Source organism: Acinonyx jubatus, chromosome B3 (genome assembly GCF_027475565.1).
Source record: "Acinonyx jubatus isolate Ajub_Pintada_27869175 chromosome B3, VMU_Ajub_asm_v1.0, whole genome shotgun sequence".
NCBI lineage: Eukaryota > Metazoa > Chordata > Mammalia > Carnivora > Felidae > Acinonyx > Acinonyx jubatus.
The window spans coordinates 35,443,655-35,471,505 of record NC_069386.1 but is presented as its reverse complement, the minus strand read 5'-3'; the positions used below and the strand labels follow the sequence as shown (position 1 = coordinate 35,471,505).

Here is a 27,851-nt window from a genome sequence, read left to right as displayed (position 1 = left end):
TGTTCGGAACGGGGGGGTACAGCTATCTGTTTGGTCCCTGCTTTTAACTCCTTTGGGTATATGCCCAACAGTGGGATTTCTGGATCATCTAGTAATTCTCTGGTTAATTTTCTGAGGAGCCGCCATATTGTTTTCCATAGTGGTTGCCCCGTCTTACATTCCCCGCCAGCAATGTGCCCAGGTTCCTGTTTCTCTACATCCTTGTCAACACTCGTTGTTTTTGATCATGGTCACGCTAGTGGTATGAAATGGTATCGTACTGTAGTTTTGATTTACATTTCCCTAAGGACTAGTGATGCCGAACTTTTCATGTGCTTATTGGCCATGTGTGTATGTGTGTGTGTGTGTGTGTGTGCGTGTGTATTTTTTTTTTTTTTTTTGAGAAATGTCTATTCAAGTCCTTTGCCCATTTTTGACTTGGGTTATTTTTGTTGTTACTGACTTGTAGGAGTTCTTTATGTATTCTGGATATTAATCTCATCAGATATGTGGTTTATATATTTTCTCCCATTCTGTTTTTCACTCTGTTGACAGTAGCCTTTGATGCACACGAAAAAAGCTAATTTTCACATGCATTTTTAAAGGTAAAAGCGCCTGTCCTGTCTCCAGGTTCCCCCACTGGCTTCTCATGAAACCTGAACTCCTTCTGTTAACGTTGCTTCTTTGGGTCAAGTGTGGGACCTCTTGTCCAAAATCCCATTGATGAAATTCATGCATCCAGGGGCAACTTGGATTAGAGACCTCTCAGGAGCTTCCTGATCTCATGTTTCTAGTTTTCTAAAGCAAGCATGGGAAAAATTCCCCACCAAACAGCCTTCTTTGTTTTTGCAACATATGCCCAACTGTGAGCTTTTTGTTTTCCAGCATAAATTTTTTTTTTTTTTTCAGAAAAGAGGAAGTGGCATAACAGTTGGGTCCATCCAGAGCTTTTCATATTCGGGGCCACTGCATTCCCTTAGTTTTGAACAATGGCCTGGCTGTATGGGCTGTTTGGGAAAGGCACTGTAACCTCAAACTCTCCCCATCCATGCTTGTTTGGGATCCTTCCAGAAGGCACCTGACACACACAATCAAAGAGACAGAGAAAGAGAGGCAGAAGAAAAACAATGTAATACAGTTTGAGATTTATTCCCAGGTACATGGTCTCCCACTTGTAAGAACTGGTTTTGTTATAAAGGAGACTTTAATTTTTTTTTTAAAGTCTATTTACTTATTTTTGAGGGAGACGGAGATGAGCAGGGTAGGGGCAGAGAGAGAGAGAGAATCCCCAGCAGGCTCCGCACTACCACTGCAGAGCCTGACGGGGGGCTCGAACTCATGAAACCGAGAGTCTGACGCTTAACCGACCGAGCCACCCAGGTGCCCCTTGTTATAAAGGAGACTTTAACGATCCCTTTAAAGAGCAGAGTAGGAAGATGGAGAGAGTAGCCACTGCAAATTTAGCCAATCCAGTTGCTCATTTCTAATTTCTGTATTTCATCAATTCCTACGTATTGTTGTAAATGTTTACTTTTGCAAGAGAGAGAGTGGGGGAGAGTGGGCTCCACACTGACCAAAGAGAGCCCCATACGGGGCTTGAGATCATGGCCTGATCTGAAATCCGTTGCTCAACTGATTGAGCCACCCAGGCGCCCCTTGTTTTCTTTACAAGCTCTGAAATCGGGAATCCTTTCCAATCAGTGACGTCATCCCCTGATTGTGATTGGCAGCATTTTTTTCCCCGTCTTACTAGTACCCAAAACAGTCGTGTGACTGCCAGCGGAGAGCGTCTGAGTGTGTTGAGATACGGTCTTGGGCTCTATCAGTATTTAGAAGTACCTGAGAGCCAGGGGATCCCCCCCCAACCTCATGGCCAGGTGGCCTGGCTCAGTGAGAGTCTGTGGCTGAGTTCTGCCACCATCTGCATATTTTTCAGCGGGTGCAAAGCAGTAGGATGGCCTGTTTCTGCAGGCAGGTGAAGTCCCAGCAATCTGCCCTTTTAGGAACGCTTCTGCACACCTTTTCTGAACGTGTGAGCCAAGTTCGTGCAAATGTGTCTGGGGGCCTGCGTCAGCCGGACTTCTTGCCGGTTTTTGGCCCCCAAATCCTCCCTACTGGGCTCACCTGTCGCTGTCTTTGCTCGTGCAAGAAGGGGGGCACCTGGGCAGTGCCTCTCATCAGCTCCCAGGTCTCTATTCCATTCGTTTCTCCAATTAAACAGCACCCCTTAGCGCTAAGTCGCAAACCCTCTTGGGTGGATCGGAAAAAGCCCCAGTTGCACCAAAGGTGTGGCCTCTGAAGTGTGAGTGGTTCAAGATGCTAATTAATCGCCACCCCAGGGGTGTGGGTTAAAACTAACATTTCCCTATCACACTGTCTGTGCGAAGCGTTTGAAAGCAAATCACAGGCAGCATAATACCAGCAAATGAATACTTCCGATTTAGGATACATTTTGTAGCAGCGGCATGAAACGCAGCTTCTCAGAGCACAGACTTCCAGTCACCCAGAGGGAAATGAGAAGGTTTTGCACGTCAGCTGTGTTAGTCATTCCAAAAAGTGGCTGTAGTTACGAGGCTACTGTCATTGAAGATGCATACGAAGACTTTGAATGTGCGTACTTCTGTGAAATGTGAGTGGAAAAGCAGTATTTTAAAATTATTACGTTGGGGGGCGCCCGGGCGGCTCAGTCGGTGGAGCGTCTGACTCTTGACTTCGGCTCAGGTCATGATCTCGAGGTTCCAGAGACGAGCCCCAAGTGGGGCTCTGCACTGATGGTGTGGAGCCTGCTTGGGATTCTCTCTCCCTCTCTCTCTGACCCTCCCCACTCTCTCTCTCTCTCTCGGTCTCTCTCAAACTAAATAAACATTAAAAAAAAAATAATATAATTTCCAGTATTTCAAACAGCAGCTTGGTTCGTTGTCTCTTTCTTCAGAGACCTAAAACCAAGATTGAAGAAAACCAAAAGGCTTCGGATCGTGCCGAAATCGAGGCACAATGTCAAGTTTTGCCAATATGTCGACAGTATATTGGTGTTCTATGTGAGATTTCATTTACGTGAAGGTTCCACAGCTAAAAGGTTTTAAAACAACTAAAAAAGGGAGGGACGGGCTATAACACACTCTCAAAGATCTGCCGACTTTTCCTGAAACAGCCCTAAAAAAATGGTTGTTTTTTAAAAATATTTTTATGTTTTTATTTTATTTTTGAGAGAGAGAGACAGAGTGTGAGTGGGGGAGGGGCAGAGAGAGAGGGAGACACAGAATCCAAAGCAGGCTCCAGGCTCCGAGCTGTCAGCACGGAGCCCGACGCGGGGCTCGAACTCACAGACTGTGAGATCATGACCTGAGCTGAAGTCGGACGTTTAACTGACTGAGCCACCCAGGTGCCCCTGGTTGTTTTTTGTTTGTTCTGTTTGTTTTAAAAAGGCAAATCATAACGAGATCACCATCAGATTTCAGGCTAGTCCGCTCAGGTCCAGAGCAAACAAAATTAATGCGAGGTGAAATTTGAACCTGACTGCCTCATCTCTATCAGGCTAGTGCTCCGCCCATATTCCTGAAGGTCCTTCCCCGCTGGAAACTTTATGCTACATACTGTGCATCCTACACAGGCCTTGAGGACTCAGCCAGCAAACCTGTAACCTCCCAAATATGTCTACGTGTAAGATGGCTGAATATAAATCGATGGACTGTTTTCCCTCTAAGGGGGTCCAAAACGTGTGTAACTTCTGGGGATATCAATGAACTAGTACACAATCGGTCTCTAACGTTAATTTATTAATGTGGTCAGGCGTATTAGAGTCCCTTCCAATATATTAATTTTTTTAATTTAAAAAAGTTTTTTAGAGCGAGTGTGAGTGGGGGACAGGGGCAGAGGGAGACAGAGAATCGTTATCAGGCTCCATGCTGAGCACGGACATGAGGCTCCATCCAGGAACTGTGAGATCATGACCTGAGCCTGTGAGATCAAGACCTGAGCCACCCAAGCGCCCCTACGTTCTGGTTTTTATGGTGTTGGTGAAATTGGGAGCTTGGCTTATGAAAGAAAGTGGCTCCAGAGACCAGTGAGTTCATTTTCTGTTCAATTGTATCTGCAGTAATTAACAACGGCCACAACATTTGAAGCATCAGCCATGCTTTAGGACTTCCCGTGACCATCCAGGGATGTTTCGCCATTTTCGGCAAACATAAAAGTTTACGTTTCAGGTGCAACATGGCAATGTTTTACCGGAAGAGTTCTTATTTCCTTGCCAGAAAAACATGGCATGAGAAATCTCCCGCTTTTGAAAGAGCAAGGTCAAGTCTTACCTGAGAGATTGTCTCAACCTGATCAACAGACAGGAATGGCCATCGTCCAGCCTCTAGGTCATCAACATCATCATAAACACTCTATTTTCCATCGTCTCTCAGTAGCAAAGGGAAATTAAGTCCTAGGGCTTCGAATAACCTTGATTCAAATCCGAGTTCTACCAGCTACCAGCTGTGTGATCTTGGGAAAGCCCCATAGCTATTCTACCCTTCCATTTTCCTGCCCATAAAATACAAAATGAGGGGCGCCTGGGTGGCGCAGTCGGTTAAGCGTCCGACTTCAGCCAGGTCACGATCTCGCGGTCCGTGAGTTCGAGCCCCGCGTCAGGCTCTGGGCTGACGGCTCAGAGCCTGGAGCCTGCTTCAGATTCTGTGTCTCCCTCTCTCTCTGACCCTCCCCCGTTCATGCTCTGTCTCTCTCTGTCTCAAAAATAAATAAACATTAAAAAAATTTTTTTTAAAAAGAGTCAGATGCTTAATGGACTAAGCCACCCAGGTGCCTTAGTTCTCTTTTTTAATTATAATGACACCCCCATGAAGAAAGTGCTACTGTTACTTCCATTTTACAGATAGGGAAACTGAGGCACAGGAGTTAAGTTCCTTGCCTAGGGTTGCACAGGAAATGGCGAATGAGCCTTTGAACGCAAGTGGCCTTTGGTGACTAGCTTATTTTCCTTATTTCCTTTCCACAGGATAAGGGCAGGCCCTTATCCACTCTGCCTCACCTCCTGAGACGGCCATGGTGAGGATAAATGAGATGGGGCAGGGGACCAGCACGGGCTTGGTGCAGAGTGGGTAAGAGTTTCCCTCCTTCTCAGGGCGACTTTTGCCAGCCAGTTGGGTGCTTATCCGTCTCATCTCTCTCTTTATACATTTCTTGGCGACAGTGACTCTCTTACTAATCTTTTTGTTCCCCTGTGTAGTAAAAGAAGAGAACGTACGGAGGATGCCTACCCTCCTCTATTCTGCATGTCACAAACCTATACGATTTTTATGTTCCCTAAAGTCTCAGCTTTTCCTTCAGGCTGTAACAGCCGACGGAGAATAAGCACCTAGGCATTTAGCCTTCCCCTTACTTACGTGCACTAAGCAGTGACTGAAGGAAGAAATTGGTGATTCCGGTACTATGATTATTGCCGATGTTGGAAGTTTAGTCTGGTCATCCTACCTGGATGGTGTGTGCTGGGCGGGAAGGGACCGTTTCTTTTCCTTATCTTGCCCGTGACATTGAGGCTACTCTAGGGAGAACTGGAGGACCGAGATGGGCAGGTCTGTGGAGGCTTTCCTGGTGTGCTTGGGGTCCCCCCAGTACTGGACCTTCCATTCGTGTCCTGCCACTGGGTGAATTCATGGTGCTTCCGGGAGTGTGGGAGTCTTGCTGATTTAGGCCTGCAAAACCGAGAGAACCGTGGCCTGCTCACATCGATGTTGTTTGCAAAGTACTAATCTGGGGGGAGAGGAGACTGGGTGGCTCCGTCAGTTACACGTCCTGACTCTTGATGTCGGCTCAGGTCATGATCTCACCGTTTGTGGGATTGAGTCCCGGGTCAGTCTCTGCGCCGACAGCTTGGGATTGCCCCTCGCCCCCACTTGCACTCTCTCTCTCAAAATAAATAAACTGGGGCGACTGGTGGCTTAGTCAGTTGAGCGTCCGACTTCAGCTCCGGTCATGGTCTCGCGGTCTGTGAGTTCGAGCCCCACGTCGGGCTCTGTGCTGACAGCTCAGAGCCTGGAGCCCGCTTCGGATTCTGCGTCCCCCCCTCTCTCTCTGCCCCTCCCCCACTCGTGCTATCTCTCTCTCTCTCTCTCGAAATAAACATAAAAAAATAAAATAAATACACTTAAAAAGTATTAACTTTTATTTTTTAAACCTGGGTAAAATGTACCTGTGCTTTAAAAAATTATTTTCTCAAAAAAGCATTTTCTTTATTATTCGGTAATGTGGAAACATTACGTAAGTTTTTACTGTGGTAAAATGTGCACAACATGAAACTGACTGTTCTGTCCATTTTTAAGTGCATATTTCAGTGACATTACATTCAGAATGTTGTGCAACCATCACCACTACCCGTTTCCAGAACTTTCTATCATCCCAAACGGAAACTCAGTACCCATTAAACAATACCCCATTCCTCCCCCCACACGGCCTCTAATCTACATTTTGTCTGTGTGAGTTGGCTCACTCTAGGTGCCTTGCATGAGGGGAACTGTACAATATCTGTCTTTTTGTGAGTGGCTTATTTACTTTGGTGTGATGTTTTCAAGTTTCACTCATATTGAAACATGGAGCAGAATGGCATTCCTTTCTTTTTTTAAAGTTTTTTTTAACATTTATTCTTTTTTTTAATTTTTTTTTTAATATTTATTTTTGATAGAGACAGAGCATGAGTGGGGGAGGGGCAGAGACAGGGAGACACAGAATCCGAAGCAGGCTCCAGGCTCTGAGCTGTCAGCACAGAGCCCGACGCGGGGCTTGAACCCACAGACTGCGAGATCATGACCTGAGCCGAAGTCAGACGCTCAACCGACTGAGCCACCCAGGTGCCCCTAATGTTTATTCTTGAGAGACAGAGCACGAGTGGGGGAGGGACAAAGAGAGGGAGACACAGAAACCAAAGCAGGCTCCAGGCTCTGAGCTGTCAGCACAGACCCCGACGCGGGGCTTGAACTCACGAACTGTGAGATCATGACCTGAGCTGAAGGTGGGTGCTTAACAGACTGAGCCACCCAGGCGCCCCTTACATCAGTGTTTTTGAAAAAGAAGCAACTTTATGACGATGAAACATACATTGTATGTTGCACCATAGTTCCAGATAAGAACACATAGAACGTAAAGGACTACACAGTAGGGAGCAAAAGTATAAGCTACAGAAACCAATATACACTTCCGTCCCGAGCGCGAGCGGCACTGCTGGGACAAATGGTGTGAAAGAAGCATTTGCTGAAGGCCCAGGACGACCTGGCAGTACCTGCTGAGTTGCCAACCATCCCGGGAGGGTCCTCCCCAGACACCTGGGCAGGTGGCTTTGCTTGCAGGCGGACGAGGTTGGTGCCACACAAGGGAGGTGCAGGAAAGGTCTCTGGACCTTCAGGGGGAAGGACAGAATTCCTCTGGGGGAGCTTTAAGGAGGTGGCAGATTTCCACCCAGCGATAATGGGGGCAGGAGAGGCGTTAACTAAACTCCTAGCGCCGCCCTTTCTTGGCTAAGCCCAGCTTGGATGCTTCTGTTTCTTAGGCCTGGATTCCTCTTACTCGCAGCTGTTAAGCAGCCTTCATCCTGCATTTAAATGGCCTTGTTACTGGGACTTGCTCTGTCTCCCACAAGTGCCTCCGATTAGCCTGTCTGGTTCTTTTATGTGTCATGGGGCAGCCACGCTCCCGGGAGCCTTCTGGTAGAGTTGCTTCTCTTTGGGTGACCCGGGGCCCGACTCCTGCCTTCCTCTGCCCACTGCGGGGACCCAGACTTGGGATCACGCTGTCCGTCCAAGGGCAGCACCCGACGCAGTGGAGAGTCAGCCTTTCCAGCTCTCCCCTCGCTGTGCAGCCTTGGGAAAGTCACCCCACCCCTCTGACCCTGATGTGCAACACAAGGGGACCGGGTGGCCTCCACGCCCCTTCCAGCTCTACAATGTTATGATTGCCCATATTATGATTTAATGACCTCCCTCCAGTGCTCTTGGGATAAATGACTCAGCGGTCTGATATTTTTGCGGCTGGTTTTAAGGAAGCCTGATGATTTTGCCATGACAGGCAAGTTTTTGTTCCGTGGTTCAAAGCCTGATGGTCTTGATCCAGCTGGAGTTAGGCAGGGGCTGACCGGATTTCTTCACGCTGGCCTCTTTCAGGGGAGCATCCTGGGCACCGGCTGCTGGCCAGAGGCACCCCGGGCCATGTCAGAACTTTGAGCAGGTGACAGAGAGCAGTTGTCACAGCCTCAAGATGCTGAGCCTGAAGCTCCCCCGGCTGTTTCGCATCGACCAGGTGCCCCAGGTATGTGCTCTGGTTCCGGTGAGTTCCAGGCGGAGGCCAGGCATGGTGTCTGCACCGGAGTGACTATTCTTTCTTCAGCCAGCCTGTTCTGTGTAGGCCTGTTCTCTTTTTATTTTCATTAAAACATTTTTGTTTAGGTTGATCTATTTATCCTGAGGGTGAGAGCAAGCAGGGGCGGGGCGGAGAGAGAGGGAGGCAGACAATCCCGAGTGCAGAGCCTGATGTGGGGCTCGATCTCGTGAACCGTTGAGATCAGGACCTGAGCTGAAATCGAGAGTCGGGCGTTCAACCGACTGCCCCCGGCCCATTCTCTTCGAGAAGGCCCTCCCCGACTCCCTCGGGGCAGTAGAGCTTCCTGTTTCCCCACCTCCGTGGCACCTGGAAACAGAAGTGGTCCTGAAACTGTCTGGGTTGTAACCCCTCCCTGTGACATCTGTATTGTATCGGGAAGTCATTATTGAGATTACACTTTCTAGCTGAAGAGAAGAAGCCAATGGCACCTGACCGGGTAGAAGGTGTCTTTGGGACCCTCCCTTGGGTGCTTGAGAGCAGGCCAGGGGCGGAGTCACCTCGCGTGTGGCCTTGCTGTTGTCCTTATCACTTGTGGGAGGCTCAGGCCAGGCCTGGCGGCGGGGGGGGGGGGGGAGGGGGGGGGGTGGGGATGAGGAGGGTTGTCAAGAGGGCCTTACCCCCTCCTGTCGTGGGCTCCCGGGGCCAAGAACTCACACGGGGCCACCCCGAAAAGCCTGGTACACGTCGATACAATAACCTGCATTTGTAATAGGCCTTAGGCGAGGCCACCGCTTGTGAGCCACGGCAAGCTGAGTGGAAAGGAGGTGTCCCTTCTGTCTGTGACATCCTCCAGATGAAACGTCCCACCCTGAGATAACACTTGCTCATCTTCGGTCAAAAAGGAAGGAAAGATGACACTGAGCTCAGGGTGCGACCAGATGATGTTTTCTTTCCAGGGCAGGAGGGGCGCACCAGCTTGCCGTGGCTCAGCACCAGGCGTGGAAGATTAGGAGCAGACCCACGGCCAGACTTTGTCCCGAAAGCCCGTGAAACTAGGTGACTGCAGCAAGGTGGCACAGGGGTGGCACGATCGGACACGAGGCAGAGGACGGACAAATGAAAAATGAGGCTGGCCTCGCGGGACGCTGCCGACCAGGGCGCCCCCTCTGTGCTCCCAAGGCTGTGTCTCCTCCTCTGTGATTCACCACTCAGTTCTGCCCCCAGAGCACTCGTGGCTGTGGTTAGTGGGAGCACGGGGTGATTCTTTGAGTCATTCACTCTTGAAATGTTTATTGCCTGCCTGCTGCGTGCCAGGTGTTGCTCTGTGCGGGGACTCAGAACAATCGGGTACGAATCCCGCCCCTGAGGACTTGAAAATACGCAGGAGTGCTTCTGTTGCAAAGTGGGTCGGGGTGTGTCCCAAAAGACCCGGAGGAGGGTTGGTCCCTTCCGTCGTGGGAGAGGAAAGGCTCAGGGAAGGCCGCATGAGGAGGGAGATCTTTAAGATGAGCTTGAGGGTAGGTAGGATGTGGGAGGCGGGGAAAGCATGCCGGGTGGAGGGACTGGTGTGGGCAGAGGCCTGGATACGGGAAACCACCGGGCAGGTGTGGGGACTCTGGGAGGAGGGATTATGGGTTCTGCTGAGATGTCCCCCTGGGCGTTTTGGTCAAGGTTGGGTTCAGAGTATGTGCCCAGGAAAGACATGAAGGAGGAGTGAAAGTCTCAGTGGGCGCTTTGGGGAGCGATGTGGGATTCAGAAGTATGGGGACAAGAAACCCCCCGAGGGCTGAAGATGAACGCGCCTTCTCTGTCCAGTTCTTCATAGACAGTGGAGGTGACAGTATCCTTTTTTTTTTTTCAATGTTTTTGTTTATTTTTGAGACAGAGAGAGACAGAGCATGAGCAGGGGAGGGGCAGAGAGAGAGGGAGACACAGAACCCAAAGCGGGCTCCAGGCTCCGAGCTGTCAGCACAGAGCCCGACGCGGGGCTCGAACTCACGGACCATGAGATCGTGACCTGAGCCAAAATCAAGAGTCAGATGCTTAACCGACTGAGCCACCCAGGTTCCCCTAGAAGGTCAGTTTATTTGAGGATTTGCTGGGAGTAGGGAACAAGCAGTTTTTGCTTATTAAGACAGATGCAACCAGATTGAGAAAAATGCGTGACGTGCATGAATATTTAACACAGACCTGGTACAAACACCGAGCTTACTTTCGGGGGCTCCGTGGGTTCTGATGCTCAGTCTGCGGAGTGACCTTGGACAAGATGTTTCCTTTCCCTACCTCAGTTTCTGCACCTGTAAAGCAGGGTGATGAGAGTATCTGCTTCCTGGGGTCACGGGGAGGATTAGAGGAGCCCAGCACATGGTGAACTGTCAGTAATGTTGCTGCCATCACCTGTTTCATACGGAGGCCCCGGATAGCCTCTCCCTTTGTATATCAATGAGCTGTGTGGCCTGGGCGACTTCCCTACCCTCTCTGAGCCTCACCCATCAGAGGGGGCCAGAGCACCACCTCCCGGCATCGTCAGGGTTATAATTCTGGCACATTCCTGGCCGAGAGATCGCTCACAGGAAAGGACAGCTTGTCCCTTTCCTCAGAAGGTGGGATTTGGGTATGTGACTCAGAATTTCTAGCCTCCTTTGTACCTAAAAACAGGTCTGGGTACTTTAGGGAGTTGTTCATGATTGCAGGGATCCTTATATATTGTTCTTGACTTTAGTTAAAAGGAATGCTTTTGGGGCACCTGGGTGGCTCAGTCAGTTAAGTGTCCAGCTCTTAATCTCAGCTCAGGTCTTTTTTTTTTTTTTTAATTTTTTTTTTAACGTTTATTTATTTTTGAGACAGAGAGACAGAGCATGAACAGGGGAGGGGCAGAGAGAGAGGGAGACACAGAATCTGAAACAGGCTCCAGGCTCTGAGCCGTCAGCCCAGAGCCTGACGCGGGGCTCGAACTCACGGACCGCGAGATCGTGACCTGGCTGAAGTCGGACGCTTAACCGACTGAGCCACCCAGGAGCCCCCCCTTTTTTTTTTTAATAACAGCTCTGTTGAAAAATAATTCACATGCCTCTCAAGTCCTCCTTTAAAAGTAGTTCCGTGGGTTATAGTACGGCGGCACACAAGACGTACGTTGCACAAAACTATCACCACGGTCAATTTTAGAACATTGTCATTACCTAGAAAGGAACTGTGCCAATTAGCAGTCGTTTCCCACTTGCCATGGCAACCACCGATCTCCGTGGATTTGCCTGATCTTGGTATTTCATATAAATGGGACCACACAACAGGTGGCCTTTGGCAAATGGCTTCTTTCCTTTGGCACAATGCCTCCAAGGTTCGTCGATGCTGTACCCTGTAGGGCTTCCTTTGTTTTTATGGCTGAGTGATATTCCCTTGTGTGGATGTGCCCGTTTGTTTGTTTATTCATTCATTAGGTGGTGGACACTTGAGTTTCTGTTTTTGCCCATTGTGAATCATGCTACTGGGGACATTTGTGGACAGGTTTCTGTGTGGACATGTTTCCGGTTCTCTTAGGCACCCCCTCAGGAGTGGGATGTTGGGTCACATGGTGACTCTGTGCTTAACTTTTTTTTTTTTTTTATTGTAGTACAATATAGTTAACCTAAAGTTCACCGTCTTAACCAATTTTAGGTGCAGGGTTCAGCGGTGTTAAATATATGCAAATTGTTATGCAACTGTCCCTGCCGTGTATTTTCCATAATTCTTTTTATCTGGTAAAACGGAAACTCTCTACCCATTAAACAATAACTCCCCACTTGCCCTGTCCCCCCAGCTTCTGAAAACCATCGTTCTACTTCCTGGCTTTATGATTTCGACTCTTCCAGTGCCTTATAGAAGTGGAATCATATGGTGTTTGTTTTTTTTTTTGTGACTGCTTTATTCATTTCACTCGGCGTGGTGTCCTCAAGGTTCATCCCTGTTGTATATGTCAGAATTTCCTTCATTTTTTTTTTTAAATTTTTTTTTAACGTTTATTTATTTTTGAGACAGAGAGAGACAGAGCATGAACGGGGGAGGGTCAGAGAGAGAGGGAGACACAGAATCGGAAGCAGGCTCCAGGCTCCGAGCTGTCAGCACAGAGCCCGACGCGGGGCTCAAACTCACGGACCGTGAGATCATGACCTGAGCCGAAGTCGGACGCTCAACCGACTGAGCCACCCAGGCGCCCCTGTGAATTTCCTTCATTTTTAAGGCTGGATCATATTTCATTGTATCGACACACCACATCTTGCTTATTCATTCTTCCGTCAGTGGATACCGGATGACTTCTGTGTTGTAGCTATTGTGAGAAATGCTGCTATGAACCGAGGTGTGGAAACGTCCCTTTGAGATCTTGCTTTCAATTTTTGGGGGTATACACCCAGAAGTGGAACATCTCATTTCTGCAAAACAAACAAACAGGCAGCTGGGATTTATTTTAGGGATTGCATTGAATCTATGCATTAATTTGGGGAGCATTACCATCTTAACAATAGTAAGTCTTTCAATCCATGAACATGGGATGTCTTTGCATTATATTTAGGTTTTTAATTTCTTTCGGTGATATTTTGTAGTTTTCAGTGTACAGGTCTCACACCATTAAAAGGATTTATTAGGGGCACTGGGTGGCTCAGTCAGTTACACATCCAACTCTTGGTTCCGGCTCAGGTCATGATCTCGCGGTTTGTGGGTTCGAGCCCCACGTTGAGCCCTGTGCTGGCAGCACTGAGGCTGCTTGGGATTTTGCCTCCCCCTCTTTCTATCCCTCCCCCCCGCTTGCACACGCTCCCTCCCTCTCTCTCAAAAATAAATAAACATTAAAAAAATCATAAAAACAAAACCAGAATTTGTTAACTTTATTCCAGAGCATTTTACTGTTTTTGATATTGTTGCACGTGGAATTATTCCCTTAAATTCTCTTTCAGATTGTTCATTGCTAGTATATAAAAATAAAACTGAGTTTGGTATATCGATAGATCCTTCAGCCTCGCTGAACTCATGTATTAGTTCTAACAGTCTTTTAGTGGATCCTTTCGGATTTCCTGTATGTAAGATTATATCATCTGCAAATATAGTTTTGCATCTTCCTTTCCTATTTAGATGCCTTTTTTTTTCTTTTCCTTGTCCAGTTGACCTAGCTAGAACCTCCACTATGATTGACATTGCATAGAAGTGATGAGAGCAAACGTCCTTATCTTGCTCCCCATTGTAAGGGGAAAGTATTTCATTTCCTACCACGAGGTACGTTAGCTGTGAGTTTCTCATAGGTGGCCTTTGCTGGGTTGAAGAAGGTTTATCCTTATTTTGTTGAGTGTCTTCTTATCATGAAAGGATATTGGATCTCATGCAATGCCTTTTCTGTGTTTTTTGACACAGTTGTGGTTTTGTTTCCTTTTTTTTTTCTCCTCTGAATGAATCTGGTCAGTTTGTCTCTTTTCTTTCTGGTTTTCAATAATTGAGAATATTAAATTCTACCTGAAAAAAAGGTGGATCGGTGGCTCAGCGGAGCCGCTGTTATGTATTTTATATCTCTAATGTCCGTTATTTTTATACGATTTTCTTTCTGTTTTGGGTTCCTTTTGTTGTGCCTGTTCTAACTTTTTAAGTGAATCACTCTGCCTTCTAATGTAAACAACTGAGTACATATTATCTCCTTTAAGTATTGCTTTAACTGCAGCCCACATGGGCTGTTTGAATTCCTTTCCTCTTTTTTTTTAAAGATTTTTTTAATGTTTATTTATTTTTTTTTCAACGTTTTTTATTTATTTTTGGGACAGAGAGAGACAGAGCACGAACGGGGGAGGGGCAGAGAGAGAGGGAGACACAGAATCGGAAACAGGCTCCAGGCTCCGAGCCATCAGCCCAGAGCCCGACGCGGGGCTCGAACTCACGGACCACGAGATCGTGACCTGGCTGAAGTCGGACGCTTAACCGACTGCGCCACCCAGGCGCCCCAATGTTTATTTATTTTTGAGAGAGAGCAAGCAAGGGTAGGGTCAGAGAAAGGGGGACAGAAAGTCCAAAGCAGGCTCTGTCTGCACTGACAGGCTGACAGCCCCCGATGTGGGGCTCGAACTCACGAACCGTGAGATCACAACCTGAGCTGAAGTCGAACACTCAACCGACTGAGCCGCTCAGGTGCCCCTGTTTGAATTCATTTCTAATTTCTGTTTTGATTTCTTATGTAATGTGTAATTGCTTAGAAGTCTATGTGTATTTTTTTTTTTAATTCCCCAAAGTTGGGAGTTTTTGTTATCGATTTAATTTAATTGATTGTGGCCTGAGAATGTCCTCTGTATCATTCCCATTTTTGAAATTTGTTCAGAATAGCATTATGGCCTGGCACATGATCAATTTTCATAAATCTTCTAAATGTACTTGAAAATAATGCATAATCTTCAGTTGTTGGGGGCAGTATTGCATATATGTCCTGTAATATCCAATATTTTTATATTATTACTAATTTTGTTCTGCTTGATCTAGTCATAGTTGAGATATGTTAAAATCTTCCACCGTGGTGGCAGATTTGTGAATTACTCCTGTGGACAAGTCATTTTTTTTTTTTTTTAAGTAGGGTTCGCACCCAGTGTGGAGCCCAAGGCGGGACTTGAACTCATGACCCTGAGATGAAGACCTGAGCCGAAATCAAGAGTTGGACGCTTAACTAGCTGACCACCTACGCATCCCCAGTCAATGTTTGCTTTATAGATTTTGAGCCTATATGTTTTTTAGGTACATCCAAATTTATATAATATCTTCCTGGTGAAGTAAATTTCTTATTATTTTGCAGTGATTCTCTTTCTGTCTAGTTCTGTTTTCTGTCTTAGAATCTCTCATAGTCAAATAACGACCCAGCTTTGTTGTTTTTGTTATTTGTCTGGTGTCTTTCTTTCCTTCCTTTGACTTTTAATCCCTCTCTGCCCTTATATTTTAACTGTATCTTGTGTAAATGGCACATGGTTGGATTTTACCAAGTTTGATAGTATTTGTCATTTCACTGGATAGTTTAGTCTGTTTATATTTATAAGGATTATTGATGTATTTCCATTCATTTTGATCATCTTATGTGGTTTCTAGTTATTGTCTCTGTTTCCTTTCTTGCTTTCTTTGCATTGAGTTTTACATCCTGATTTCTTCCTTCCTTTTAACATTTGATTTTCTCCTCCACTTGTTTCACAATGAATACCTAGAAATATGCTCTATATTGATTCATTTAATGGCTACTATAGCTATGGTAATATGAAACGTTGGGCTAGGCAGGAAGGGCCAGGCCTCACACAGAATGTTCTGGAATGGGGTTGGTCCTTCAGACTTGTCCCAAATGAGAAAAGGAGGCTAGGATTTCGTATCATCATCAGTGGATGCGTGCTGCCTCTGGGCAGGGCGTATAACGTGGTCACTGGGGTGGCCTTTGGCCAATAGCAGTTCCCATAGAGGGACAAGTGGCTCAGCTCTGAAGGAAGGAAGGGTTCCCTTCTAAGTGCATCATAGTATCTACCACCAGAAGGCACTCTGGATAGATGTAACATTAACCAGAGATAGTCACATGGCCCCGACCTAACTGCCAAAAAGGCTGAGAAAGGTCAGAAAACACACGGAATATTTGGCCAGCTGTCTCTGCCACCTACCTTCTTGGATCTCAGGACCGGCAACATCAAAAACATTCTAGAAGCTTCTCAGTTTGTCTTCATAGATCACAACAAAACCGTTGTATTTTTCTCCTTTTGGAGAAATATACCCTGTCTCTTATTTGGTTTAAAAAAAAAAATTAATGTTTATTCACTTTTTGAGAGAGAGAAAGAGAGAGAGGGAGGGAGAGAAGGAGACACAATCTGAAGCAGGTTCCGGGCTCTGAGCTGTCAGCTGTCAGAGCCCGATGCGGGGCTTGAACTTGGGACAGCACGATCATGACCTGAGCTGAAGTTGGACACTTAACTAACTGAGCCACTCAGGCGCCCCAGTTTTTCATAGTTTCTACCCCTCAATCTCTCTGGACTGCTTTCTTGGAATCTGTTTTCAGTTGACTAATTTTCTCTTCGGCTAGATCTAGTCTGCTATTTATCCCTTCAATGACTTTTTACTTCAATGTCTCTAGTGTTGTTTGCTTGTGCATGCTTGCATTGAAGCAGAAATTCCCCAGAAAGGATTTGCATTTGCTTTTGTTACTTATGGGAGGGAGCCACAAACCTTCCACCTCTATTTATTTGTAACCACTTTAATTTCTCCACTTGAGATTTCTTGGACCATAGATGTAAGTGTGGATTTGGATCAGAAGCCTGTATGCATGCAATCTAGCTGGTGGCTCTAAATTCTGGGGAGAGATTGTTTCAGGGAGACAGCTTCCTTATTATTTTTTTCTGCCTGGTGGGGTTTATTTCACATTCCCTTGCCTTTAGAGTCCTAGCCTTCCTGGCAAGTCTGCCTTTGATGGGCTTTAGGGTTCATCTCTTATTTGCAGGGTCTGGCGGCAGAAACTCTGATGCTGAAGGCAGCTTACCGCACGGGGCTCCTGGGGGCTTTGTGATGCTCTTTCTTTTGTGCCATTTTGCTGATACGCTTATCCGGCTTTCGATGCAGACTTCATCCAGCACTTTAACTGCTCTAGTCAGAAGGATCTTTCGTGACATCTAACTGACCATCATTCGTCCCAAACCAGAGGGTCTCCAACCATTCTTCCAGGTGCTTCCTCCATTACTCTGGGCCCAGTGACCTCTTGCTTCTGAAAACTTTGATAACACTTAGCATTTCCACTGACTATAGCAATCGCTAGTTTCACCAGGGTGGATGCAGCGAAGTGTGATGGGCTTTGCGAGCGAACAAACTAGCGGTTGCCTCTTGGTTCTGCTATGAATTATGGCCTTGGAAACTCCTCTCGTTGAACTTCAGTTTCCTCCTCTGTGAAACGGGGTTGACAGTCTGTATCTTACAGTCTCCTCATGATGATCCAATAAAAAAGGGTCTGCTCCTAACGTGCGCTGGGTCTGAATCAGGAGAACCATAGCGACCACAGACTGTATGTCTGAATGTAAAAGTTACATATGGAGCTGGCAAACAGGCGGAATGGTTCTGTTCTCTTGGGACAAATATCCCGTCATAATCCCAAAAGAGTATATGTAAAGCTCTAATTTTTATACAGCGAAAGCAAAATATCAAAGACAACTAAACTTAATTATTGTTGTACATATCTGGATGTTACATTGATGCATTAGTGATGTTTGGATGAGTAATAAAATAAAAACATGTACAATTTGGTAATACAAGTCGGTTAAGCATCTGACTTTGGCTCAGATCATGATTTTGCGGTTCATAAGTTCGAACCCCTCGTCAGGCTCTGTGCTGACAGCTCAGAGCCTGGAGCCTGCTGCGGATTCTGTGTCTCCCTCTCTCTCTGCCCCTCCCGACCTCATGCTCTGTCTCTCTCTCTCTCAAAAATAAATAAACATTAAAAAAATGTTTAAAAACCATATGCAATTTATAAATTAGTACGTTTAGTCCATCAGATTTATTTTTTGCCTTTATTTCGGCAAAATTATGGGTTATCTTGCTATAATCAACATTATCATATAATTAGTGCTCTATTAACAATGATTCCAAATTACACCATTGTTCTTGAGTCACTGAGTCTTTTTTTTTTTTTTCTTTTTAATTAATTTCATGTGGGAGAAAATTCTGGTGAGTTTCTGCTCAGTTCTGCTCAAGTATAGTAACTGGAATTATCAAAAAATGTTCTTGGGGTGCCTGGGTGGCTCAGTCAGTTAAATGTCAGACTCTTGATCTCAGCTCAGGTCGTGATCTCAGGGTCATGGGTTTAAGTCCTGCGTTGGGCTCTGCACGGGGTATGAAGCCTACTTAAAAAAAAAAAAAAAAGAAAAATATATATGTACATATATATATTGCATATATATGCATATGTATGCATTCTTAAAGCCTTATTTAGAATCAGAAGTGAACTATAAAGTCTACACATCAAGTTCAAGCATAATGAAATTGCATATAATAATTAAAGTTAAGAAGAAAAATTATTAAATATTTAAATTTAATATACACTACCATTTTTATATGGCTCTCTTTACTCTCTTTTAAAACAATATATAGACCCATACAGCACTTAAATTTGATTTTTTTTCAAGAAAAAAGTTATCATAAAGAAAACTTCAAATAGCAATATTTTGCTTAGTCAAAATTATACTGTATAATGTTCAGAAAAGTAATCTGCATGGAAGTTAATTTCCTGCTTATTTGTATGCGAATCTTCTCTTTCATTGTCCACGGACGTTTTGTTTCTTTTTTTGAGTTTTGTTGTATTTAAATGTCATTTTTGTTACATATTTCACATGTGGCTCCTTTGGCTTAGAAAAATCCTATACGTATCTATGATAAATATGTACTTTGAATCCCGTTAGAAGTGAAACAGCCAAACCTTGATTTTCTTTTTTAATTTTTTTAACATTTATTCATTTTTGAAAGGCAGAGAGAGAGCGCGAACAGGGGAGGGCCAGAGAGAGAGGAAGACACAGAAACAGAAGCAGGCTCCAGGCTCCGAGCTGTCAGCACAGAGCCCGACGCGGGGCTCGAACCCACAAACTGCGAGATCACGACCTGAGCCGAAGTCGGCCACTTAACCGACTGAGCCACCCAGGCGCCCCGATTTTTTTTGTCTTTTTAAGTAGGCCTCATACCCAGTGTAGAGCCCAACGTGGGCCTTGAACTCACCACCCTGAGATCAAGACCTGAGTTGAGATCAAGAGTCGGATGCTTAACCGACTGAGCCACCCAGGCGCCCCAAACCCCAATATTTTTGTAGGCTTTTGCTAACAACATCCCGTAATGAATACCTGTGAAGAGCTCAGACTCGCATTAATGTCATTTCGTCCCAAAGATGGGGCTTGCTCTGTATTTGAGGACCCTCTGTTTCATTGATTTCTTTCCATCACCTTGCATCTTGCTTAGATTAAATCTAAGAATTTAATGGCATTTATTTGGCATTCTCATTGTGTGAATCAGAGTAGTTTATGGTCACTTTTGATGAGTGTTTCCGTGAGATGTCCCATGCTGGAGAAGATTCAGAGAACGCCACTCATCGTCTTTGAACTGTTCCAAAGGAAGTCCTCAGTCCCCCTAGGAAGAAACTGAGACCGTGGGTTGCCATTTATTTCCAGCTCTAGGATTGCTTTTGGAGTTTTGGTCAAATTCTGACCTTATGTTCGTTTCCTCTTGTTGCCACAACATATTACCACAGATTGGGTGGCTTTCAAAAAGAGGATGAATTTATTGTCTTACAGTTGTGGAGGTTAGAAGTCTGACATGGGTCTCACTAGGCTAAACTCATGGTGTTGGTAGAGGCTCTAGGGGAGAGTCTGTTTTCTTGCCTGTTCCAGCTTCTGGAGACCACGTGTGTCCTTGGCTCCTGGCCCCTTCCTGCACCTTCAGAGCAGGCAGGTAGCATCTCTGACCATTCTTCCATGGCCACATCTCCCTTTCTTCTGCTGCCGCCTCCTCCTTCCTTCCTTTAAGGACCCTGTGATCACACGGGGCTCACCTGGATAATCCAGACAATCTCCCTATTTTAAGGCTAGCTGATTTGCAACTTTAATCCCATCTGTGACCTTAATTTCCCTTTTGCCGTGTCACCTTACGTAGTCACAGGTTCTAGGATTAGGGTGTGGACATCTTTGGTGGGGAGGGGGGCGCATTATTCTGCCTGCCGTAGACTTTCCAGTCATGTTACCACACCAAGCCCATGGCAGGTTTTTCAGTCAGTGCCTAAAATTGAAAATTGTTTTCCTAGTTCTTAAATCAAAGACTGACTTTTTACAACAAATGTGAAACCAGTGGAATGTTCCATTGTCTCAGCTTCCTTGCTTCTTCCGTAGGTCAGTGCTGTGTATGGTGCTGGCCATTCAAGGGGACCTTTCATCCCGGTACGCCCAACCTGCATTGAGCGATATTTATTTTTTTAAGACATCGTATGTGTCCTTTTTCACGTTCCTGCCCGTTAAATCACTAATATCCTTGGGAGCCTCTGTCCTAGATGGTGATAGGTAATTTGTTGACTTTTTATACATCTTTTGTGTTCAGCCAAAAGAAATTTAGCTTCATTTTCTTTTTTTTTTATATAATGTTTATTTATTTTGAGAGAGAGAGAGAAAGAGAGAGAGGGAGGGGAGCAGAGAGAGAGAGAGAGAGAGAGAGAGAGAGAGAGAATCCCAAGCAGGCTCCACGCTGTCAGCACAGGGCCCAACACGGGGCTCGATCCCATGACCATGAGATCATGACCTGAGCCAAAATCAAGAGTCGGATGCTTAACCAACTGAGCCACCCAGGCGCCCTGGCTTCATTGTCTATGAATATTGTGGTGCATCTGCAAAAAGCATCCTTCGACCGGACTGAACATTGGACACTTCTGTTTTTAAAAACGCGACCCCGGTGTCCTAAATTACATTCACCTGTAACTGTAATCGCTTAATGCCAACAACAGTTGGCTGTCACTTCAATGTATTTGTGGTTCTCGTAATTGCATGTGACTTGTGCATAAGCGGCTTTATGGTATTTTAATTGAGATCCTAAGTGCTGTCTCTTGCCAGGGCTCAGCACGGCCCGTCCTGCACGAGCCAGTGGCTTAGCATCCAGCTCGGTCCTGCAGGTGCTCACTAAATGGCAGGTTATAACCGATGCATCAGTTAGTGGCCTTCCTTTTTCCTTCTCCATAATCTCCGTGCCTTCCGCCCACAAACACCTCACTGAACTCCTCACTGGTCTCTCTCTCCTGCTCTGGCTTTTAATGCCCATGTCTTCAGGCGCATCTTGTCCCCCTTTTGCAATGAATTGGATTCTGGGCAGGGAGGTGACCGTCGGATGCGGAGGCGGGGGACGGGCTGTGACCAGAGGCAGCGTCACGAGCGGCATGCCCTGGGACCTTGCGAGAAGTGTACATTCTCCCCCAGTCTCACCGAATTCGCCGTAAGAACCCCAGGCGATCTGCCGACACCCGCACAAGAGCGTTTGAGGGGCACCGACTTAGGGACACTGTCACCCGGTGTCCCTGCCGGTCTTGGCCAGCTCGGGCTGCCATGGCAAAGTGCCACAGACTGGCTGGACAAACAGAAGTTCACAGTTCTGGGGGCTGGAAGTCCAAGGTCAAGGTGCTGGCGGGGCTGGTTCTCTTGGGGCCTCTCTCCTTGGTTTGCAGATGCCCCTTCACGTGGTGGTTCCTCTGCACACGCCCCTACCGTCTCCCCTTCTTCTGAGGGACGCCAGTCAGATTGCACCAGGACCACCCTAATAGCCTCATTTGAATCATCCCTGTCTCTGGGGGCGACTGGGTGGCTCAGTCAGTTGAGTGTCCGACTCTTGGTTTTGGCTCAGGCCATGATCTCACGGTCTCGTGGGTTCGAGCCCCGCGTCGGGCTCTGTGCTGACAGCTCGGAGCCTGGAGCCTGCTTTGGATTCTGTGCCTCCCTCTCTCTCTGACCCTCCCCTGCTCACGCTCAGTCTCTCTCTCAAAATAAAAAAATCCTGTCTCCAAATACGGTCACATTTGAGTTACTGGGGGGTTAGGGCCTCCACATGTGAGTTTTGTGGGGGACACGATTCAGCCTATAACCCCGAAGAAGAAGAAACAGGCTCAGAGAAGCACCTGACAGTCCAAATCACAACACAGGCCTAAAGATGAGGGCTTCGTCTCCTACAAGAGCCCTTCTGAGCAGCAGCAATGACAGGGTAAGAGGCCAAGGAAATGAAGTCTGAGGTCTGGATGCAGCTTTCAGATTTGCTCCCCCTACTCCTGGGAGCTTGGGAAAATGTCTTAAGCTCCCCGGGCCTTAGTTTCCTTCTCTGTGAAATGGGGACAATGAAAGGCTCTCCCTCCCAAGGTCATGAGGACTCCCTGAGATTTGGACGGGAAATGTAGACTGCCACACTGACAGCGCCTGACCCTCTTGGCCGGCTGTCAGAATCCACCCTTATTTACCGCTAGCCGGAATGTTCGATTATTTTCCCCAGGTGATTTGCAGTTTAATAGCGAGAAAAACCAAGGGTTTAAAAGCGTCACAGTGGAATTTCGGGCTCAACTGGCGGGTGCACAGGGTCTTTCCGGGAAGCCAAGCCTTGGCAGGCACTAAGAGGAAAACCCGCTGATTTGTCCTTCCACCCCGGGTACCTGGGGGCTCTCGCTTCTAAATAATAGGCTGCACACACAATTTGATTTCATTTCACATGAAATTGCCTAGCCTACAACTAGGGATGCGGGGTGGATTCCTACAAATCAATCCTGCTGTGCAAATTAGCCGGCACCTGCTAACCTAGGGCTGTTTGGAAATGAGACCCAGCTCTGGAGCACTAAGGCAATGATTGCAATTTGCCTTGTGGGGTTAGACTGGGTGTGAATACAAAATTGTTTTCAAATGTCCCATTGGTTGTTTAGATTTATGTAGCGTGTCTTCTTTTAAGATCTACTCTGTGCAGAGCACTTTGCTAAGGCCAGGGCGGGAAGATGGAGAGAATGCCGCTCCTTTCCCGTGTTCAGAGGGCCTCGGGGCAAGAGTGTGTCTAGCATTTTGGCCTAATAAACTGAGGTTCAAGTTGAGGAGGGTAGGGGCAGGTCAGAACATCGCTGTTCTAGGGCTGAGGGACTCCCTTTCTTTTATCCAGTCTTTATTCTTTTTTTTTTTTTTTTTTGGAGGGGCTACTTTAAATCCTGCCCCTATAGGGGCGCCTGGGTGGCTCAGTGGATTAAGCATCTGACTTCAGTTCAGGTCATGGTCCCACAGTTCGTGGGTTCGGGCCCCGCATCGGGCTCTGTGCTGACAACTCGGAGCCTGGAGCCCGCTTCGGATTCTGTGTCTCCCTCTCTCTCTGCCCCTCCCCTGCTCATGCTCTGTCTCTGTCTCTCTCTCAAGAATAAGCATTTAAAACAATTAAAAAAATAATAAATCCTGCCCCTAGAGCATGGTTAGTGGGCTTCCCATCCCTATCTGGGGTCAGGATAGCAGGTCAGAGGAGATTCTTTAAATATGGGCCCAATCCTGGCGTTGGTGGTAAAGTACCCGCGCCAGGTCTGGGGCAAGATTCCTAAGCGTGGTCCGGTTGTCCACAGTGTGAATTTCCCAGCCCGTCTGTTTCCCTCTGGCTTTGGACTATGTCAGCATCTTCTGATCCAAAGAGAGAACAGTAGTCACGTCCCGAATCACCCAGGACAAGATGTAGGTGGTCTCCCCCTCCCCTCCTGTCTGTCCACTGCCCACCTGTGGGCCCTATGTCCAGACTGTCCTCCAACCCCGCCCTGTGTGCCACCACCCCGCCCCCCACATGCCCAGCGCTCTGCGAGCCCCTTGTCATGAGATCTCCTCCTGCACAGATCTGCTAAACTCATTCATGTGAAGCAGTGAATCATCAATAACAATGGCTCCTTTCTGGAAATTTTACATTTTCATAAGAGGCCAATGCCTTCAAAAAAAAAAAAACTTGAAAAAATTTTTTTTTATGTTTTATGTTATATTTGAGAGGACGAGACAGAGCAGGAGCAGGGGAGGGGCAGAGAGAGAGGGAGGAGACAACAGAATCCGAAGCAGGCTCCAGGATCCGAGCTGTCCGCACGGAGCCCGACACGGGGCTCGAACTCACGAACTGTGAGATCATGACCTGAGCCAAAGTCAGATACTTAACCGACTGAGCCACCCAGGCGCCCTCCAAAAAAATTTTTTTTTAAGGGAAGACTGTAATGTGAGACGGACAATAGACCCCCAGTTTCCGCTGCAGGGCTGTCGTATGCCCACCGGGCATGGCCACCCTCCTCTCACGGGTACAGAGCTGAAGTCCATGGGCCCACCTGCCTCCTTGTCAGCAGCCCGGGGGGTGGGGGGTGGGTAGCTGCGAGCCAGGATTTCTGCTGCCCGGGACTGATGCCTGTCCACTGCAAACCGGGGACGTCAGCAGAATTGAACGGTGAATCAGAAACCGGAACAAATTGCTTTAATCAGCTAAGACCCAAACCTAATTCAAATAGTATTTTTCCACTGGACCATGAACCAACTTCACGGGTCCCCCTCCCCCTGGTTGACCAGTTTAACCCAGAACTGAACTAGGAAGGGAATGTACTCCCTGTTTTATAGGTGAGGACCCTGAAGCCCTGAGAGTCATGGCTGGCTCAAGGTCATGGGGCCCAGGTTTGACTCTCTATCCTAATAACCCCTGACTTTCTCCACTTGACTCAGAACCTCAAGATATAGTACATGTTACCTATTTTGTACTTAAAAAAAAGTTTTTTTTCTAGTGTTCATTTTTGAGGGGGAGTGAGAGAGTGAGCGAGCACGAGCGGAGGAGGGGCAGAGAGAGAGAGGGAGACACAGAATCCGAAGCAGGCTCCAGGCTCCGAGTTTCAGCACAGAGCCCGACGCGGGGCTCAAACTCACGAACCTCGAGATCATGACCTGATCTGAAGTCGGACGCTCAACCGACTGAGCCACCCAGGTGCCCCGTACAAGTACCCTTTTTAATGGCTCTAATGGAGCTCTCTGGGCGGGTTGACACCCATATGTGAGCTGACCAGCCCAACTCTCTCCCCTGGGGTTGGTGACCAAGAGACTTGCCAGGTGGGCCACATGGGGGAGGGGGCTTGCGCAGGCCCAGCTGTGGCAGCCTCCGCTCTGCCCGCATCCCAGGCTAATGCCATCACCGTCTTCATCATCAAAAGGCCTTTATGAAGCGCCTTGGTGAATATATCCTGGCACTGAGTGGGGATCTTCTGCAGAGATCTGACATCCAGGGCATGTCGGCTCGGGCAGACAGCATATACGTCCTCCGACCGGGAAGGCACCCAAAGACCGGGCTGTAGGCCCCAGGCAGAGGGCGCAAAACCAGCCAATATTCATGACAAGAGTAAGTGCGCCTGGGAATGCAGAAGACGGGCTGGGCTCCCAAAGGGAGTCCGGGTCTTAATTTCTCTCCTCCAGCCGCTGCGGGCTTCTGGAAATCTGGAAGGATTTTAGAACTTACGGGAAGGAGGAGAGGAGCGGGGAGAGGGAAGCAGCTTGATGGCTCAAGGACTTGGGGTCGAGGGGTCCAGGCTTCAGGGTTCAAGCGCGCAGCCCGAGAGGACACTAGGTGCTACCAAAGCTGCTCCTCCTGAGACTTCTCGCCGCCCTCTCACCTCACCTCGGTGCCCCTCTCTCTCCGCCCCCTGCAGGTGTTCCATGAGCAGGGCATCCTCTTTGGCTACCGGCATCCGCAGAGTTCTGCCACGGCCTGCGTCCTCAGCCTTTTCCAAATGACCAATGAGACCCTCAACATCTGGACTCACTTGCTGCCCTTCTGGTACCTTCCAGCCCCCTTGACCGGCCGTCTCATTCGGGAGCCCCGGGGACTGGGGCTTCGTTAAAGCCCAGGGTGGGTTGGGAAGGCTGAGATTCCATGCTGGGATGTTGGGGGACGCCCCCATGGCGCATGGGCGTGGAGCTGGGAGTTGCTGGGGCCTATATCTGGGCAAGCTTTAGCACACGGACTCTGGTAGGATTCGGGGGGCTCCTGGTGGCTCCCCAGTCTTCCCCTGCTCCAGCGCCTGGTTAAAATGTCACGAGCTCCAGGGGCACCCGGGTGGCTCAGTCGGTTGAGCAGACGACTTCGGCTCAGGTCATGATCTCGCGGTTTGTGGGTTCGAGCCCCGCCGTCGGGCTCTGTGCTGACAGCTCAGAGCCTGGAGCCTGCTTCGGATTCTGTGTCTCCCTCTCTCTCTGCCCCTCCCTCGCTCACCCTCTGTCTGTCTCTCAAAAAATAAATAAACATTTAAAACATTAAAAAAAATACTTTAAATGCTAATAAATTAGAATTTGCAGATGGGGATGGTGGTGGTCTCTTCCCCCAGCCCCTGTTCTCCCTGGAGGTGCCGGGTCACCTGCTTCTTGTGGGTCCTCTCAGAGCACCTCCCCCCCCCCCCCCCCCGGTGATGTGAGCACCCCCAGCCCCCAGGCTTTCCCTGCTGCTGCTCTGCCCTGGCTTTCTTCCCTCCAATCCCCATCTGGCCACAAACCTCTCGGGCTGCGTGGAGGGACCACGGGTGACTTCGGCTGTTTTAAAGTTTGTGCCGCCAGGGGCGCTGGCCTGACCATCCTTGTTTGTGCGTCTTAAGCTCCCGTGCTCAGATCCCTGTGGGGCGACTTCTTGGCGGTCCTAAAGCTGAGCCACTCTGGCTGAGGCCCCCCACTGCGTAAGACATCCTGCCACTGCCAGGCCCCTGAGAGAGGTGGTCACCACTGAGTGACGCGGAGCGGGGAGGGTTTGAGAGACGCCCTGGGCAAGTGGGGCCGGGGAGTCATCTTGAGATGATAAGACAGGTTTTGAGACCAGCACATGGCTGAAGGCCTGTGTTTACTGGGACAGGAGGAGGAAGATGGCCAGTGTAGCCAGAAGATGCTTTGTAGTCTCCCTCTGTGGGAGAGCCAGTGGGCACAGGGGCCGGCTTTCTAGAAGGAGTGGTTTGTGGCGGAGGGCAACTCTGCAGGCAGGGCCCCCCTTGCCCGGGTCGCGGGTGAGGCAGACGGGAGGCGGAGCTGTGCTGTGTCTCTGTGTACAGGTGGGGCCCAGAGACCCAGGCTCAGCTGAGCCTCAGCATGGGACCAGGCCACTCAGAATGGGGGCTGCAGTGGCAGTGAGGGAACAGCAGGGAGAGGAGGGAGAAAAAGTCCTGGCATCTTCTAGACTTTCAAGCACCCCCCCCCCCCCCGCACCCCGGGAGGATGCTTCTCTTTGAAGAGCCTTCCTGCAAAGGGACATAGACAAACCACAGGGATGGTGACAAGGCCGACCATCCCTATGGGCAGTGGCTGAGTGTCATGAGGTTATTTAATGTGACGTTCAAAGAGGTGGGGGAGGGTTCCGAAGACTGCCTCGGGTATGGGACAGGCTGTTCTCCCGAGGTCCCGTTGAGGGGGAACCAGGGCTGACCAAATGGAGAGATTCCGGGGAGACAGGTGTCAGCTCAATGAAGGACTCAGGCAAAATGCTGTAAGAGAGATTCTGTGGTTACAAGGCGGGGCGAAGACCGGACTAGACGAACCTGAATGCTCTCCTCTTGCCCCTCCTGCCCACTTCCAACCCCATAAGGATCCCACTCACCCTCCGTCACGCCTGGTGTTTCACCGAGGTGAGAACACACGGGGTTCAGTTGTCCCAGGGCAATGGAGGGCAACGGAGAGTCCGGGGAGGGGTGGGGGGGTGCGACCCCCCCCCCCCCCCCGCCGCAGAGGTCGAGTGGGCTGCGCTGTGTTCCAGGTTCTTCACGTGGAGGTTTGTGACCGCCTTGTACATGACAGACATCTGGAATGACAGCTACTCCTGGCCTCTGTTTGTGTACATGGGCACCAGCTGCGTGTACCCGCTTGTATCCAGCTGTGCGCATACCTTCAACTCCATGTCCAAGAACGCCCGGCACATCTGCTACTTCCTGGACTACGGTGCCGTCAACCTCTTCAGCCTGGGTACGTGGGGGCCCGCGCTCTCCTCCCCTGCCCGGGGCCGAGCTCCTCGCCCCTTCCGCTGGGAGCTGGGGCCACCGGAAGGTGTTGCCG

At 48.4% G+C, this 27,851-nt stretch overlaps 1 protein-coding gene across 9 annotated transcripts in view; it reads left to right on the top strand.

The window, feature by feature from the left end:
- The window catches only part of PAQR5 (progestin and adipoQ receptor family member 5), a 74,221-nt gene that overhangs the window by 25,519 nt on the left and 20,851 nt on the right, over nucleotides 1–27,851 (top strand). For 4 of the 9 annotated variants that reach the window (XM_027067644.2, XM_053223816.1, XM_015078623.3 and 1 more), the window contains exons 2-4: nucleotides 8,133–8,277; nucleotides 25,475–25,602; nucleotides 27,556–27,761. In XM_027067644.2, the coding sequence (XP_026923445.1) occupies nucleotides 8,227–8,277; nucleotides 25,475–25,602; nucleotides 27,556–27,761 (385 nt within the window). In that variant the 5' untranslated portion in view covers nucleotides 8,133–8,226. Of the gene's footprint in view, nucleotides 1–1,602; nucleotides 2,609–4,989; nucleotides 5,082–8,132; nucleotides 8,278–24,781; nucleotides 25,168–25,474; nucleotides 25,603–27,555; nucleotides 27,762–27,851 lie in introns of those variants that run through there. The other 5 variants (XM_027067643.2, XM_053223814.1, XM_053223815.1 and 2 more) reach the window with 4 other exon arrangements.